The sequence below is a fragment of the Lissotriton vulgaris genome, chromosome 6, assembly GCF_964263255.1.
Source record: "Lissotriton vulgaris chromosome 6, aLisVul1.2, whole genome shotgun sequence".
NCBI lineage: Eukaryota > Metazoa > Chordata > Amphibia > Caudata > Salamandridae > Lissotriton > Lissotriton vulgaris.
In genome coordinates, this window is record NC_141694.1 from 497351377 (window position 1) to 497369150 (window position 17774).

General features: G+C 46.3%; 1 protein-coding gene across 2 annotated transcripts in view; it reads right to left on the reverse strand.

The window, feature by feature from the left end:
- Positions 1-224: 224 nt before the first annotated feature.
- The window catches only part of SLC17A5 (solute carrier family 17 member 5), a 402583-nt gene continuing 385033 nt past the window's right edge, over positions 225-17774 (reverse strand). For both annotated transcript variants that reach the window (XM_086926504.1, XM_086926505.1), the window contains exon 11: positions 225-4301. In XM_086926504.1, coding sequence (XP_086782630.1) covers positions 4164-4301 — 138 coding nt within the window. In that variant the 3' untranslated portion in view covers positions 225-4163. The remainder of the gene's footprint in view (positions 4302-17774) is intronic.

A 17774-nucleotide genomic window follows, 5' to 3' on the forward strand; every position in this document is an offset into this window, starting at 1 on the left:
AGAGATAAGCCTGCAAAAGAACTGACCAATAAACTGTTGGTGCGAATTACGAATTTGTGATGTACAAATGATTTACGGCAAACAATGTGTTATGACAAGCAAAGTATATGATTTATGACAACCAAAGCATGACAGTTCACAAATCAGGATTTATGACAAGGGGTCATACATTTATGACCAAAGTATATGCATGTATTCGTAATAAAATGTTAGAAAAAAACTCATTTTCAATTAAATTATTTATTTTGTTATTATAATACAACAGTCTGTAAATGAATACAGTATTGCATTTTCCCTTTGGCCACTGTAATGCAAAAAAGATGCGAAACCCTAAAATCACTTTTGATTGCAACATCATAATTCTGAAAGAATAAAAATGCTAATAAATATGATTCACTGTAACTTAACAATAAATGATAAAAAGAGATAGTATGACAAACATACATTTATAAACTGGCCGTCACCGTTTTCCAGAAATGAATGAAACTTTGCTGAAATTAAATATACCCTCTTAACTGCCATCTCTACTCTACCAAGAATTGGGTTTCCTTGCATTTATCTGGTTATTATGAAGCATTATGCAGATGGGTGATTATTCTTCTGTTGAATGTGTGCTTCTGATAACATTTTATTGCTTCAAAATAGTGGCTCATACGTGAGGCTTGTGAAAGGAAACTATGAACAAAATATTCATCATCCCAGCTATTCCCAAACTCCATGCATAATAGTAAAAAGATTATTCTTAGGGTTCCTACCAATGACCATTTTTAAGGAGAATAACCCTATGTTAAAACTGACTGCACTATCAAAGGTCTTAATATCTTACCAGACAAAATACATTTTCAAAGGGTGAACATGGTAAAACTACTGGCAAAGGAAATAAGCAAAGGTACCATTTAGCAATCGTTTTATGTCGGAATTGACTTTTTTCTCAAAGGAAAGTATGCTTCTTTGGCGAACCATGTTGGTCTCGGAAGGCAAACTAGTTGTTTTTTAAAATAAGCATTACACCAAGCTAAGCATCACATATGCCAGATTCAGGGCCAGATTGTTCATACTTTTACGCAGCACAATGAAGCAAGCTACTGTGCTGCGTTGTGTGGAAGGGCTAGAATGCGCAGTATTTACCATTTTATGGTGCATTCCTGTCCTTACCTAGCTCTGGTGCACTTTTGGCTGCCTAGTGCCAATGCAAGGGTGCCTGTGGTGTAGGCAGGATTGTTTTTGTGCGGTAAGTGGCACCTTCCTGCAAAAAACTAATCATGAGATGCATTTCCTCTTTCTACATGTGCTGCAGAATGCAGCACACTTAGAAAGAGCAGAACAAAAAACAAGAGAAGAAATAAAGATATTTCTCCTCGTTAAGCCTCACCTGAGAAGGCATAGCATTTTGACACATTGCCAGGTCTACCACTAATTGCTTATTTGGGACTATGCCAAAATCCACGCTCCACCCATGGAAAACCTCCCTGGGGCAGAGTTATGTGCTACTCTAGATTTATCACACCATATAGAGCCAAGCAAAGTGGGCTTGTGTGGCTTCAGAACAGATGGCACAATCATTATGTAGCTATATGTAATAGTTTGGCAGTGATGGGATCAAGTAGATAATAAAGGATACAAAAAGTTTCTAGACGGAGTTTTTGAACTATGCATAGTAACCCGGTGCCATGCTTTAAACAGACACAGCTGTTGGAGGTAAAGAAAACATGTCTCTGAACCCCATGACAGACCTAGAGGCATAGTCCAAAAGAAGAAGAATATAACAAACGCCCTTACAATTAAAGGAAAAATTAATAGGTTTAGAATATCATATTCCTAGAAAACCAGTCACATTTCTTCTTCAAGTCCAAGTTCACAATACTCCTATTTAATGTCAACATATAGTGAACTTACCTGAAGCAAAGCGTGGGTACGAGGATGAGACATGAGTTGGGGTAAGTCCCCAAGACATGAAGAATTGGTAGAATTAAACGTGAAGCCAATTTTAGGTCTGTTACTTTTATGGGAGCTGGAGTAATTTACTGGAATTGGGATCCTTCTGCTTTCTAGAAGTTACTGTTGATTTTCACCTGTTCAGAGTCACATGCGGGTTACGGAAGTAGCAACGACAATTATCTCTAGCAATATCAAGTAAACCAAATGCACTACGCACTTTAGTACGAGGATTCACAGACTTCATGAATGATTTAGATTGATTTACCAATTTCAGGAAATCATTTATAATGTCCTGGGAACCTTAGAATTGTCCCCTAAGCTCTATTACTGTGGGAAAGCAAAAATTAACTTGCACTTTCCCTTATCTGCAGATGGGTCTTTGCTGCGAACGGCACATGGTCTGAACATATGGTGTATTGAAAAAACAAGATCTCAAAGGCCTTTAATTCAATCCTCAGTCTTCCTCGCTTAAAAAGATCGGAGGAAATTCCAGCGATTCTAAAGATTTTTAAGTCACAGTGCATACCAATAGCCACTTATGGCGCTGAGGTTTGGGGTACCGATAAAAGTACTAGCGTCCAACTAGAGGAAAATAGATTCTGCAGAAAGCTTCTGGGTACACCAATTTCTACCCCCCCCCCCCAATACATATGTCATAGTGAATTAAAACTAGGATACATTATAAGGGCACGCCCTGCACTGTTCTGGCTAGCCATAATGAAAAATCCTGCAGCATCCCTCACAAGGGAGATAATAGATGATGGCACCAGCTGCGAGAAAGGGATGGATAGTGCATGGCTTGCTGGAGTTTTTAAGAGCTTGGAAAGTGTGAACTTTGATGGGTTGTTTCTTAACCCAAATACAGCTGAGACCGTCGACAAAAAAAGTTCTCAGGTCAGCAGTATATGCACTTTATAGCTCAGAAAGATTAGTGAGAGAATTAAAGAAAGAAACTGTTGCTAATTTCCTCCATATTGAGCAAATCGGACATTGTTTTCCTAGCTATATCACTTTAGCAATGTCATATTGGGAGAGAGGACTTCTCTTTCGTCTAAGAGCTGGGAACATAAGACATTTGCTCTGCTTTCTCCTTGGGTATACGGCAAAACTTGATTCTCTACCATGCCCATGTGATGGTCATAGCGGACAAACTATGTCACTTTTTATTTTTCTGTAAATATCACACGCGCTATGCACAATGGTTGTCAATCCCATTTTTTTTAAATTGTCCCCATTAAAATTAATTGACGCTCTTAGTTGTATATTACAATTGGACAACGATGAATTGATTCTGCGTGTTGGTACTTTCCTGCGAATAGCAGTAGGGGCCGCAAAGCTATGCTTGATCCGTGAATTACACTTGCACTTTGCTTCTAATAACACGTATTTTTGATTTTGTCCTTGTCATTATTTTACTATATCGTTAACTTGTCTACTGCCTGCTATACTATGATTTTGATCTGTTAGTTAATTTTATTGTGATTTTTAATGCCTGCAAACATTCTACTTTTATGGATAAATTGCTATCTGAATAAAGTCTTTTGAATTGGAAACTGCTAATTTCTTAACACACAAGAAAAGTGCTAAACGTTTTAAGAAAACTGCTAATTTCTTAACACACAAAAAAAGTGCTAAACGTTCTAAGAAAACTGATCATTTCTTAATACACAAAAAAAGTGCTAAACGTTCAATAAAAACGTTATTTGATTTTGTGTGTTTGTGGCACACTCTTGTTTTGTGCAAATGAAGCAAGACACCAAAACCCTATTTAACTTGTTAAAGGTGATCCTGTACATACAGACTGAAAAACTTGATTTGATTGATTGAATGTCTTGTGACAACGTGGTTTCATTCCCTTACAATGTTAGCCAAATTGACACACACCTTTTTGTTACCCACACTGAATCTTTGGTTTTAGTTTTAAACAATTCAACAGTAGTGCAAATCTCCCATCTTAAACTATACCAAGTTTACCGGACAGTAGGTTTTAGTGTAGATGTTCCTTTATCTGACTCTGCTGTGGGATGATATTTTAAACCAATCATCAAAAGTCATGTTTTCATTTCTGGAAAGAAATGTGTTCTCCTTCTTAACAGGGTTATAGTTCATTATTCAAACAAGTAAAAAACATTCTTATACTGTTTTGAGTCATTGAAGGCACATTTTGGTCTCATATTCATAGCAACTAAAGGTGGAATCGCACTGCAGTGACGGTAAAAGTTCCTTCAGTTTCTATGCGAGTGGTAGCCGTTGACTGCCCAATCCTGTACCGTCCCACTACCAAAAACAGCAAAGAAAATGGCTCCGAACACATCTATAGCAGCAGAAATATAGAAAACAAGCTGCCATTCTTTCACGGTGTTCTGCATAAGAAACAAAAGAGTAAAACATAACATGATGTTAGTGAATGACACCAGATGAACTGAAGGTAAAGATCTCATTAGAAGCAAGAATAATACAGTGCAGATTTCTGTGGCTGGAAGTTCTCATATTCCAATGGTCTTTTCCTTAAATTATAGAGCACGATAAACTGGACTATGCCAGCTACATCCTTCAGTCCATAAAAAAGTACCACTCTTAGGTAAGTGGTAATTGCCTGCACATGAAAAGTGTGCATCAGGTGGCATGCAAACTTTGAAAGACAGAAAAAACAAGCATTGGTGTTAGCATGCCAAAATGGCCACCAGGGTGTCACAGCACATACTTTACAACGAATGCGAACACATCTGCAATAACACAGGCACACACATGTAGCCACATAGCCTGCCATCTTGGAATCCAATCCTCAGTCTCCCTCGCTTAAAAAGATCAGAGGAAATTCCAGCGATTCTAAAAAATGTTAAGTCTCAGTGCATACCAATAGCCACTTATGGCGCTGAGGTTTGGGGTACTGAAACTAGCTTTTGAAAAGCAATTCGAAGATGCCTGCCACTATGTATGCATGCACTGTGACTAATCTGAGAAACTGTGGTGTGTGCATGTGCCGAGATGCACCAGTTATATTTTGGCTTCTAATTTACTGTTTTACCATGGCAGAGGGCTACTTAGAATGGAAAATTAAAAGTAAGAAAAGAAACTGCGCTCTTGCACGAAGAAAGAAAGTAAGCGTCCTGATATCACTTTGCTGGTGACAGGCCATTGTAAAATAAATAAATATTAACCAAAGAAAGACCTTAAAATGGGAGTGGGATGGGAATGGCAAAGGGAGTATTTGGAGGGTAATAAATAAGGAATGAAGGGGGGAGAGAAACAGGCGAAGGAGAGACCCAAGGAAAACAGGACTTCCCTTAAAGTGCTGCAACATAAGAAAAGAAGCGTTGGAAAAGCCAACAGTTATGGATTTGATATGCCAAAGCATGTAAACATAGGCATTCCCAAAAGCTGTTTACATGCGTTGCATGCACACATGTTGTTTAATGTATTATGTTTGCCCTGTTAGCCATGTCTATGCTGGGGAGAAAAGTAGCAAAAAGGACTTGCTTTCTTTACAGAATGCGTGTTGGTGATAAAGGATTGATTGTGACAATGACAAGCAGTGTGATGATTAAAGCAATTTAAACCAAAGATGTATTCAAAGAGTACTCCTCCTCTCTTCCCTACTAATTGAAAATTCAATGTATAATTTAAACAATTGAAAATACATCTTGCAGACAGCTGTGCTGTCAAACCAGACCTAATCAGAAGGTCTTTTCTTATGTATGGGCAGAGTTATTAGTGACAATGATATCAATTTAATTTTAAAGCACAGTGCTCCATGAGCAGACTGATAAAAACAGACAAAGCAAGACAAAGAAAAATCTAGATCGTTACAGGTAAAGTAAGACAGAGAAATATAGATGGAGAGATACACAGTGAAATAGAGAAATGCAGTGGGAGTTCAATACTTAGAGAGGATTAACTGATAGAGACAGAGAGGGGCATTTGATAGAAAGGGAAAAATATATATAGATAGGGATCGATACATATAGATTAATGTAGAGCCAGAGAGAAATATACACAGAGATAGATAAATAGACAGACAGATCCATACAAAGTCTACCCATTGAGTTGGGTATTAGGAACTTCTGTCATTTACAGTGCTTCGAACCTGCAAAAATAGAGTATGACATTGTAGATAGAAGTGAGTTAGAATTATAACAAATCTCATATTTTAATTGGTACTTAAACTTCCATTGATAAGACGATTTTTAAGGCGCAGTCCCCATTACGAAATCTGTGCACTACATCAGTGTGAAATTTCTTACTGTGCATGCTGCATGTTTAGTGCTTGCCATAGAGGCAGGCTTAAACGGTCTCTTTAGACTATTGCTTTTTTTAAAAATAAAATAAATAATACATAATACACATACATGCAGGGGCTTTGATCCATTGATCAGTTAAATTCTAATTCACATTTTTCTTACGCCCACAACAGCATATCACATGGGACAATCACACTTTACTCATTTTAGTGACGAAACACAGCATGCGCACATTATTCACGTCAACCTAAAAGTAGTTCATTTCTCTACAGTGACAAACCTAGTTTAAAGTGCGTTTTAACTTATTTACTTATATGAACTTTAAAAAGCAGCTATTTATTTTACCTACGCTCCGAGAGCCCAGTGAGGTGATGATTCTTTTTTGGCTTCTTTTTAACTTTGCTTGTGTTTAGGCGACATTATAACACTGTAGTTATGTATGAGATTAGTGATTGGTTAGTGGTGATGTACTCTTTTCTCCTTCACAAAGAATAATAATAAAATGCAAGGCAAAGCAAAAAGGCTTGTTAATTTAAGAACATCACTAGTAACAGGGTCACATTAGTAAATATTTTCAAATTCAGTTTTTTAATATAAACATACAACTTTTTTTAATGTATGTCTGGGCATATGCTTGCTATACAAATAAAACAAATGTAATCATCGCGGAAAATAAAATAAAATAAATGTAATAATCGCACAAGCCTGCAAAGGCCATACTTATTGGCTTTGCCAATGGTTGTTTCTTTTACAGACATACGCTGCAAGCAACACAAAACCACACATGTTCTTTGGCTCCCTTTTGGTCTGTCTTAAAAAGACAGACACTACCAGCAGAATGTGATGTGTTTTTCAACACATTCATGTCGCCCAGCTACAAATGTAAAAAATAGTGCAAGGAAAAGTCTTTAATGGCATTTGCCTTAACTCCAAATTTCAACAACTTAAACAGAGTTTTCAGATCTTATCTATTTAGTCTGATGATCAATATGACAATAAGCAGCACATGCCATAGAGTTGCATCTAGGCATTTGAATAACAAAAGTTCTCAAAAACCAACTCAATAATACTTGCTTTTGTCAACATCAAAATGACATCAACATCATAAATGGTGGCTAGCCATTGGAAGAGATGGTTATCAATTACTCTTTCCCCCGTCACAGGCGTTTCCGTGTCTTTTTTCAAGTCCCGCCCCTTTTGTCGTCATGCCTTTCTGGGCGTTTTTTGTTGCCGGATTGATTTTTTCTGTTTGTATCTTTTATGTAATCCTAAGTCCTTATGTATCGCAACTGGTTCTTTTGTAAAGCGCTCGGACACCTTCGGGTAATGTTCGCGCTATATAAAATCGCATTAAATAAATAAAATTAATAATTCCATGATTTATTGAAGTTGGGCTAGATTTGGTAGAAGTTTAGTGCTAGTTTGGGCTTCTTTCATAGAGGCAAGTGCTCGTTTTCGAATTCGAGTTTAGAAACACAATTGGGGGGACACCTGTCCGTTTGCGGACGGAAATTCCACATATCCTCACTAACTTAACTAGTACTGGTGAGTGCAATAGTTTTCGAGGCAAGTATGCCCTTTCCTCGGATCCAGATCCGCCTGGCAGCCAGTGTGGCTCTAGACACTGCCCAGAGCCACCCGGGCTATACCATGGTTGGGACGACGTCACTTCCTGCACCCAGCCTTCTGTTGCTTGCTGCTGCTGGCCTCGGCGTCTCCCCGCCAGGTCCTGTAGTCTCACCCCTCCCTAACGGTACCGGTAATGTGAGTGTTCTGTGCGGGGAGGGCGAACTCTGCCAGCCCTCGTTTCTTTGCCACAGGCCCCACGCCACGCTCCATCTTGTGCCCGCGCTGCTGAAAGTCCTCCAGTGTGCATGACCATCTCCTAGCCTGGCCAGACAATCACCACCTCTGGGCTGCCTGGAGCAGCGGTGAGTATTACTTTCGGTTATAGAATGGGTCTGCCCCTTCATCCCCGCATCTTTCTCAGATAAGGGTGCGTGTGCCTGCTAGATGCATAGCATCGCTAAGGATCCAGGCTGCTATACCATGGTCGGGACAACGTCACTTCCACGTGCATAGTGTTGTTTGCCTGTGGTTTAAATTGGGAACTAGTAGTTAAGCCTTGTTGCTGCTCCCTATAACTAGACATGGAAATGAGTTAGAAGGCATCACGCAGGTGTTAACAAAAACCTGGCCAAAAACGCCAGTGTCACTGTATACTTTATCAATACTAACCGTTATATACTATACCCTCTGGGGCCCGCTGCAATGACACTAAATAAAACCAAAAACAGGGAGAGGGAAAGAAATAGTTTTATTATTAAATGTTAATTTGTTCTTCTGTTTTCCTGGACAAGTTTTATACAATGTTATTTTAGCCTCCGCTTTGACGAGTATCTATCTGTCTGTCTATCCTTGCCTACTCACTTCTTTTCCTCACTGTTTACCTCTTACCAACTGCCACCATTTATCCCTGCAACCATCCACCACGCATCATCCATCCATTCATCCGTCCGTCCGTCCATGCAGTCATTCATTCATCCGCACATCCATCTCTCTTTTGGTCGTTCTTTCCTGCCTACCTTCCTCTTTCCCTACCCCCCTCATTGCATCCACCTGTCCATCAATCAGTCCAATCACCCACCTATCATTATATTCGTCATAATCCCACGCATGTTAAGCTACCATATTCATTCACTTTTAACTCACTTTTAACTCACTTTTAATATCAGTATTCACTGAGGGCTCTATTCTTATCTACATTAAAATAAACTTGAAAATAACTTGTGGCTTCCGAGGGGACTAATCTTCATAAGCATGCTCGCCCCTTCCGAGTGCTGGATGCTGACTTGTAAAAGAATTACACACCAGGTGCCGGCCAATAGTGATTTCTCTAACAGAGCCTAGTTATGGTGGTTGTTTTGAGATCTGGCCTTTCAGGCAGATTTAGCCGTATCACCAGTCTACTGTTTTTTTTTTTGTTCGGTCTGGCCTTTAAGACATTTGTTTTCTCTAAACATTTCCCTCATAATCTATCCACTTAGAGGGGCTTTGGTCAGAAAATCTTCTTCCGTAAATCTGTTAAAAAAAAAAAAGCCATCAAGTCCAGACCTATTGGTTTTGCCAAAGCTTGTTTGCTGGGGTTTGTCTAGTTTCTGTCTAGTGTTTGTCTGTCGAGCAGTCTTTTCTCCTCCGCCTTTATTCCCTCTCTCCCCTTCAGTCTTCAGAGCTTGTTGCTTCCATTCCCTCTTGAAGCCGACTTCTCTCCTTAACTCCTCACTGCTGACATCAGCCATTCATACCTCTGCTCTCGGCTCATGCTGTCTGTTCTCCTCTGCCCTTCTTGCCTCTCTCCCTTTCAGTCTTCAGAGCTTGTTGCTTCCATTTCCTCTTGAAGCCGGCTTCTCTCCTTAACCTCTTGCTGCTGTCATCAGCCTCTCATACCTCCACTCACGTCTCATGCTGTCACTACAGCAGTCTCTACTCCTCCGCCCTTCTTACCTCTCTCCTCTTCAGTCTTCAGAGCTTGTTGCATCCATTCCCTCTTGAAGACGGCTTCTCTCTTTAACTCTTTGCTGCTGACATCAGCCATTCGTACCTCCGCTCTCGTCTCATGCTATCACTCCAGCAGGCTCTTCTGCTCCGCCCTCTTTCCCTCTCTCAAAGCTGCCAACTTTATAGCTGGAGAAGCAGGTTCAAGTCTTGTTATTAAAGTCCAATTTTTATTTTTTTGAAGAATGCAGTTCTACCGCTTATATTTGTCCATCGGCCTCCCATTTAGGTGTTCCCCAAATCCTTTTTGTCTCGAGAAAGTTAGGTCATGTCGTCGTGGTTAGAGACGTAGTAAAGTGACAACTTGAAACCTGCGTTGAGAGTGTGTGGGGTTGTGTCTGTGTGTGTGGGGTTCTGTCTGTGTGTGTGTGTGGGGTTCTGTCTGTGTGTGTGTGTGGTTCTGTCTGTGTGTGTGTGGGGTTCTGTGTGTGTGTGGGGGGGGTTCTGTGTGTGTGTGTGTGGGGTTCTGTGTGTGTGTGTGTGGGGTTCTGTGTGTGTGTGTGAGGTTCTGTGTGTGTATGGTTCTGTCTGTGTGTGTGTGGTTCTGTCTGTATGTGAATGTGTGAAATTCTGTCTGTGTGTGGGTGCATGTGGCTCTGTTTGTTGCTCTGTGTGGGTGCAAATGCAATAGGTCTCGCATTTCCGAGAGATTAAGCTATTGGCATTGTAAATGACAATGCCATTTATTTATCTATTTTCAAAATCAACACATAAATAAAAATGTTGTCAATTACAATGCCAATAGCTCTAACGTTGCATTGTAAATGCTTGTTAAAGGCTGCCTGAGGTTGGCAGGAAAGGTGAAGAGGTACAGAATTTGCAGTGTGTCTAGGCCTATATTTTCTAGGAGTTGGGATCACAACTGTTTGCATTAAGCGGTCAATAGACAGGCACTTCCTCTCTTTTTTATTAATTAAATGCTCCCATGGCTGTGAGCACTTTTTTTTTGGATCAAATTTATTTTTATTGGGTTCAACCAAGCAATACAATACAATATGCAATTCAATAAGTCTACACATTATTTCCCCCTCTCGTTGCGGCTCGGATACCCCAGAGTCCGGGCTCCAGGGACAGCCGTTGTGCAGCTCCCAGTGCCAGTCTCATCTGTTTTCCCCTGATGGATTTGAGTGGGAACATGAGTTTGTTGGGGAGGCCGAGGATTGAGTATGCCGGGAAGCGGGGGAGTTCTGTCACAAAATGTGTGTCTACGTCCTTGAGTACTCCCTCCCAGTATTCCTGCACTTCCGCGCATTCCCATAGTATGTGGATCATGGTCCCCCTTTGTCCGCATCCCCTCCAACATGTCGGGTCTCGCTGTGGATTACCCTGGTGTAGGCGTTCTGGTGTCAGATGCCAGTAATAGGCCACTTTCACCGCCGATTCCTTGCTGGCTGTGTTTCTAGCTGTGTGGTGTGCCCGGTAATATATGTCCTGCCACTCTTTGTCGGAAAGTGTCCGTCCTAATTCCTTCTCCCACCTCTTCTGACCCACTGATCTCGTTGTAGGCGGGGTGGGGGCTAGTAGTTTGTATAGGTCTGAGATGGCCTTTGTGTCATTGGATTTAGTGAGGAGCCATTCCTCGAACGGGGTGAGGGCGCGGCCTACTAGAGGTTCTACATCCTTATGTGTGAGCCAGTGCCTCAGCTGAAAGTACTGGAAGCGTTGTGGCTTGTCAAGTCCATACTGCTCTTTCATCGTATCCAACGTCATGAAGCCTTTCAAATCGAACAGGTGTCCCGTGGAGCAGTGTTCTATTTGTCGCCACCGGGGAAAGGAGCCGGGGACCGTCCCAGGGAAAAACGTCGGGTTATCTAGCAGGGGAGTCTTTGGAGACGGAAAGGATGTCAGACCTTTATGGGCGGCCACTGCGTCCCATACCTGGAGAAGCGTTTTGGTGATGGGCGACTTCTTAAGATAGGCTGGCCTGTCCGCCCGTGACAGGAAGGGGACCCTCCACAGCGGCATACCCGCCATTGCTCTGTCCTGAAAAAGCCACTGTTTTTCTGATAGTGGCCGGGACCATTCCAGGAGGTATCTCAGCTGTGCTGCTTGAAAATAGCGCTTCAAGTCAGGCACCCCTAGCCCCCCCTCTTCTGTCGTTCTAGTAACTAAATCGCGCCGAAGTCTGGGGCGTTTGTTTGTCCAGACGAACCGTAGTATGGTGTCTTGTAACTTTTTAAGCATGCCCGGGGGGCGAGGGGGGTGACCGGAATGGTCTGAAACAGGTAGAGTATCTTCGGCAGCAGAGTCATCTTGACAGTGGCAACACGGCCCAGCCATGAGAGCGGTTGTTGTCGCCATCTCGATATGTCTCCCTGTATGCGTGTTAGGAGTTTTGAGTAATTGAGTTCAACCGTCTGGGCCGTGGAGGGAGTTAGCTCAATTCCCAGGAAGGGCATAGAAGTGTGCACGCCCAATCCCCCTATGTGGAGTGATCCTCTGTGAGCCTGGCGCTTGTTACTGCCCAGTGGGAGAATGACGGATTTACCCACGTTCATCTTAAAACCAGAGACCGCCCCAAACCGTTCCACCTCCGTCAGGAATGCTGGGATAGACAACCTGGGGCTGTCCACTGCCACCAAGATGTTGTCCACATAGAGACTAATGGTCTGCTCCTCCCCTCCGAACTTGACGCCCAGGATATTTCTATTATTCCGAACATGCCGGGCAAACAGCTCGATATAGAGGGCAAACAGAAGAGGGGAGAGCGGGCAGCCCTGCCGTGTGCCCCGCTGAATTTCGAACGATCCAGAGCTAGTCCCATTGACTTTGATCGTTGCTCTGGGGGACTCATAACAGCTGGCCACCCAGGCTCGGAACCTATCTCCTAGGCCGAATCTCGCCAGGGTGTTATTCATGTATTGCCAATCCACCCTGTCGACCGCTTTTTCAGCGTCCACTGACAGTAAAGCCGCGTCGGAGGCGTTGAAGTGTGTTTTATCTATGATGTGCATCAGACGCTTAGTATTGTTCGCTCCCTGCCTTGTGGGTACAAAGCCGCCTGATCTGGTTCTATGATTCCCGGTAAGCAGGGGCCGAGTCGTGTCGCCAAGATCCCGGTGAACAACTTCAGGTCCACGTTGAGGAGTGATATCGGCCTGTATGTCGCACACTTAGTGGGATCTTTACCCGGTTTCGGTAAAACAATTATGTCGGCCTTCAGCATCTCCCTTGGGATCGAACCGGGACCCTGAAAGGAGTTAAAAAGTTTCGTCAAAACTGGTGCCAGAAGAGGTCAGAACGTTTTGTAGAGGCCTGCAGAGAAGCCGTCTGGCCCAGGCGCTTTTAGCGGTTTAAGTTGTGCTATCGCCGATATTACCTCATCTAGGCGTATCAGGCTTCCAATGCTTGGGCGCTAACCTCGTTTATGGCCGTGACGTCTGCGGTCTCCAAGTACTCAGATCCGTGTCTGTGATCCACATCCGGGTCTGCCGCGTATAGCTTGGCATAGAAGGCCTTAAAGGCCTCTGCTATATGATCGTCCTCCGTAACCTCCTCCCCACCCTCCTTGTGAATGAGGGGGATCTTTGAGCGGACTGTTTTAGCTTTCAGTTTGCTGGCCAAAAGGCGGCCGGTTTTGTCCCCCCCACATAATATGTGTGGCGGAGGCGGAGCGCCGCATACTCCGCCCGGTCCAAATCCAGGCTTGCAAGCTGTGCTCTGGCCGCCTTCAGTTTCCGCCAGATTATTGGGGCCCCCGTTCGGCAGTGAACCCTTTCCAGTTCCAGCACATGCTCCGCCAGTTCCCTGCGTCTTTCTATGCGTTCTTTGTTTTCGCCCGCCGTAATCGCCATTATCTCCCTCCGTAGAACCGCTTTGAGCGCTCCCCAGACTGTCGCCTGGGTCACCTCCCCCGTGTCGTTCCTGCTCAAGTACTCAGTGATACATTGGGACAGTTGCGTCTTGACCTCTTTGCGGGTGAGTATGTTTTCCCTGAGGCGCCATCTGCCCCTGCGGGGACGTGTGTGTGGGACCTTCAGTCGAAGAACTACTGCGTTATGGTCTCACAGTGCTGCTGGGGTGACTTCCACCACCTCTACCATGGGGGTCAGGTCGGTGGATCTGATAATGTGGTCTAATCTGGCATATGTGCGGTGCACGTGGGAGTAGAAAGTGTACCCAGAAGCCGTGTGATGTTTTACGCGCCATATATCAACCAACCCCCTATCTGCAAGCCATTGTGCTCCAGCTGTAGAGAGGGCCCCTGTGTCCCCAAATCGTCGCCCCGATCTATCCACTTCATTGTTCATGACCAAGTTCAGGTCTCCCCCTAGTAATATGTGTCTGGTGACCCCAGTCAGTGCCTCGGAGAGCGCCCCCTTAAGGAAGGCCTCTTGCTTGGAGTTAGGTGCATAGAGTGACCCCACTGTTAACGTCATATCGCCAATCTGCACTGTGTGGACCAGTAGCCTGCCCTTGATTTCCGTCACTTTGTCCCCTAGTCGTCCCTTAAAATGCTTTGCCACTAGGATGGCCACCCCGCCTTTTTCTCATTGGTGGAGGAGTAGTATTGGTGCGGGAAGGCCCTAGATTTCATACGATGCCAATCTTTGGCCAGCAAATGAGTCTCTTGGAGAAGAAATATGTCCGCCCCTGAATTTTCCAAGAAAGAGATGAGTGCCCTCCTTTTAACTGGGTTGTTGAGCCCCTTTACGTTAAGGGTGAGAATTTGGATGAGCCCCTCAACCATTGGGTAATGGGTGCGATACCTGCTGATGTCTTTGCCTATAGCTGCCCCATATCCTCCTGTGCCCCGCCTGGTCAAATCAAACACACCGAGACCATGGTCTCCCCTCCACCCACCCCACCCCCCCTGCCCCAACCCCAACTGTGAAACCCCAACTGGTGAACATTGTCCCAGGCCTCTCCAACAGCAGTCCAGGCCTGTGGTTCATTGTCTGGTAGTGGGAAGCGTGTCCTTCGCGAGCCTGAGGCCCACCGTCCCGCCCCCCCGGCAGTGCTACCGAGAGGCTATGGTGCCCTTCCTCTCCATTGTGCTCAAAGTCCATCGTTAGTGTCCTTAGAAACCACCAATATAGTTGCTTCGTGTTCGTGCGCCATGGTCTCGGGATCCGGTCTGAACCCCTTCTTGGGCGAGCGTCTGCGCCTTGCTTGTTGCCATTCGTCGCTCATCCGTTGTGAGGAGCTCGGTTGGGAGGACCGTCGGCCTGATTCGTCCTCCGGAGCGTCTTTCTCATATGGGATGCCCAGAACTTTGCACGTGTCTTTAAGTGATCTGAGCTGGTGGAGGGACCCCTTCCACTTGAAGATCAGTCTAAAGGGGTGGCCCCAGGAGTATGGGACCCCATTGTCCCTTAGAAAGGTAGTCGCCTTCTTGAATGCCCGCCTTTTTTGCAGGGTTATCACAGACAGGTCTTGGAAAAGCTCCGGTGCGTGATCCCTGAAGGTGATGGGCTTCTGTTGACAAGCCGCCTTCAAGATACGTTCCTTGAGGGGATAGTCTCTCAGGAAAGCCAGAATGTCCGGGGGTGGGGGGGGGGGGGGGGGGGGGGGGCGGTCGACTTGCGATCGGCCCTGTCTATACGAATGTCAAAATCCTTATTTTCCCCTAATATTTTGCAGAACAGATCTTGCAAGTATGCCGTAATGTCCCCTCCTTCCGATTTAGGTGGTACGTTGCGGACTCGTATGTTGTTGCGTCTGGAGCGGTTCTCCAGGTCCTCTGTGTGTGTCTGAAGGTCCAGTTGCTGTTCGTGGAGCCTGATGATTTCCTGTTGTAGGAGTTCCACCTCCCCGCTCCTGGTCTGCTCCGAGATTTCGACTGCTGCCACCCTTACCCCTATGTCGTCTATGTCTCGCCGTAGTTCTTTATAGCCTCCCGCCATATCTTGCCTCAGGGTTTGAATGTCCTCCCTCAGAGATGTGAACAGGCTTTCCATGAACGATTTCGTTGCCGGAGCCTCTCCTTCGTCCCTGTCTTTGTCTTATGGTTGAGCCTGTGGCGCCGGCTTGTCGGGGCTCTTCTCCACTTTCTGTGATCCTTTGGAGAGCATCTCATGGATGGTGCGCCCTCCCCGGCGGTTCGTGGAGGCCATGTTGGGTGGTTTGCCGTCGAAGAGCAGCCCCCTCGCTTGCACAGACCTGCAGCTGGTCTGCAATGGGGCAGTGGTGTCCTCACGGGCGTCGGCCGTTCGTTGGGGACGCAGCGTTATCCCGGGGATCTGAGTGGAGGTTCTCCTGCCCGTCTGTGTAGCCGCACTCGCACGCGGCGCCACTGACCTGGTGGTTTCTAGCGCGCCCCACGGGCCACAGCCGCTTCAGCGTTTGCTGCCGGGGGCTCGACGTGTGCCCCCCGAGGACTGCTGCGCCTCTCTCAGTTCACCCGGCCTCGTCGCTTCGTTGTCCCCTGTTGGTCCGCTATCCGGCAGCGCTGTGAGGGCCGCCGCGGCCTACAAACTCTTCCTCTGCCCGGTATGTGGCCTGGGCCTTCTACGCGCCTCACTGTCAGCTTCTCTCCTTGGGAGGGCCGCGCATTCGGGCCTGCCGCTAGGGTAAATGTTGTGTGTCCCTCGTTCCCGCTCTGTAGTTGCGGTCTCCGGGGCCTCCGTTGCCTCTTGCCTCCCGCCCTAGGCTCGACACTCGGCTCTCCACCTCCATGCCCCGCCGAGCACCGAGGTCGGCGGTCGGGTCTTGCCTGCTCCGGTGGCTCGCTGGCCGCCCCCCAGGTCGCCTTCCACACTTGTTCTGGCAGCCCTCGCCTCACCTCTGTGTCCTGGGCAGGCGCTGGGCTGCACCGGACGTCTCGGACCCGGCCTCGGGCGCTGCTGCTCACCGGCTGGCGCCGCCGTCCCCTCCGCAGGCCGCTGTGCTGGCTATCGCGGCCCATCGTTAGCGGTCGGGCCTCACCTGCTCCGGGGGCTCGATGGCCGCCCCCCGAGTTGCCTCCCTCAGCAGTTTCGGCTGCCCACGCCTCACCTCTGTGTCCCGGAAGGGCGCTGGGCTGCACCAGTCATCCCGGTCCCGGCCTCTGGCGCTGCTACTCGCCGCCACCCACTCCGCCGGCCGTTGCGTCGGCTCTTCCAGCTCGCCGGCCCCGGTCTCCGTCAAGCCCCTGAGTCTGCCCGGGTCTGCTCTCCGGCGCGGGCTCTAGCCCGTCGCGATGCGGGGTTTCCACCTCCTCTCCACACGGGACGGCTCCGCGGCGCAGATTCCTCTGGCTGCTTGTACGGGTGTTCAGCGCCCGCTGGATCGTCTCCCTGCCCCCGACCAGCGTAAATCAGGTCAGGCTCAGTGCCGGATCGCCCCCCGTGGCACAAATTTGTCGGTAGAGGTGGGGAAATGCCGAGAAAATATCGCCTGGGGGGTTTAGGACGAGGAGCCTCCACCGGTTGCGACTGCTCAGGCCGCCATCTTGGCCACGCCCCCGCTGTGAGCACTTTTAAGAGTGTGGGAGAGAGGCCGAAGCACTGCTGGGAAAGGCAGTTGAATGGAAAGAGCTTGTAAGCACATGCAAGTGATTCCATGCAGTCCTTCACTGTGTTTTCAGCAAATGCCAAGTTATGACTTCCGAAAAATGGAGTGCTCACTCGAAATCATATAATGAGGCATGACTATATATAATGTTTTTTACTATTAACACCTACTCTTGCTTGATGCTAGAAACCATTGAATCGAAAGATGGCCTCTGGGTGGGAGAAACATATGAAAAGGTAGAAAGCCATTACACCTGCAGCAGAAACGCAAGCAAGCCATCTAATCAGGAGGTAGGGGCTCACTCAGCGCCTGCTCTAAGTATATACAATGTAGTGGAAACAATAGGGGCCTATTGACTAAGTCAGGTATATGTGGTCCGTTTCTGAACAGCCCGACCTTTCTTGGTACCCACATAGCCAATTAAGAGTTGATCATCTACCCGGAAGTCTTTTGTGCGATCAAGATAAAGAGACTGTGCACGTTTTGGGTTCAGACACTGGAGTCTCCCCTCCTCCTTGGAGGAATGCAGGGTGGATAAAATGTGGGCAGAGTGATAGATTGCCTGACCTGAAAAGGAGTGACAACCTTAGGAAGGAATGAAGGCTA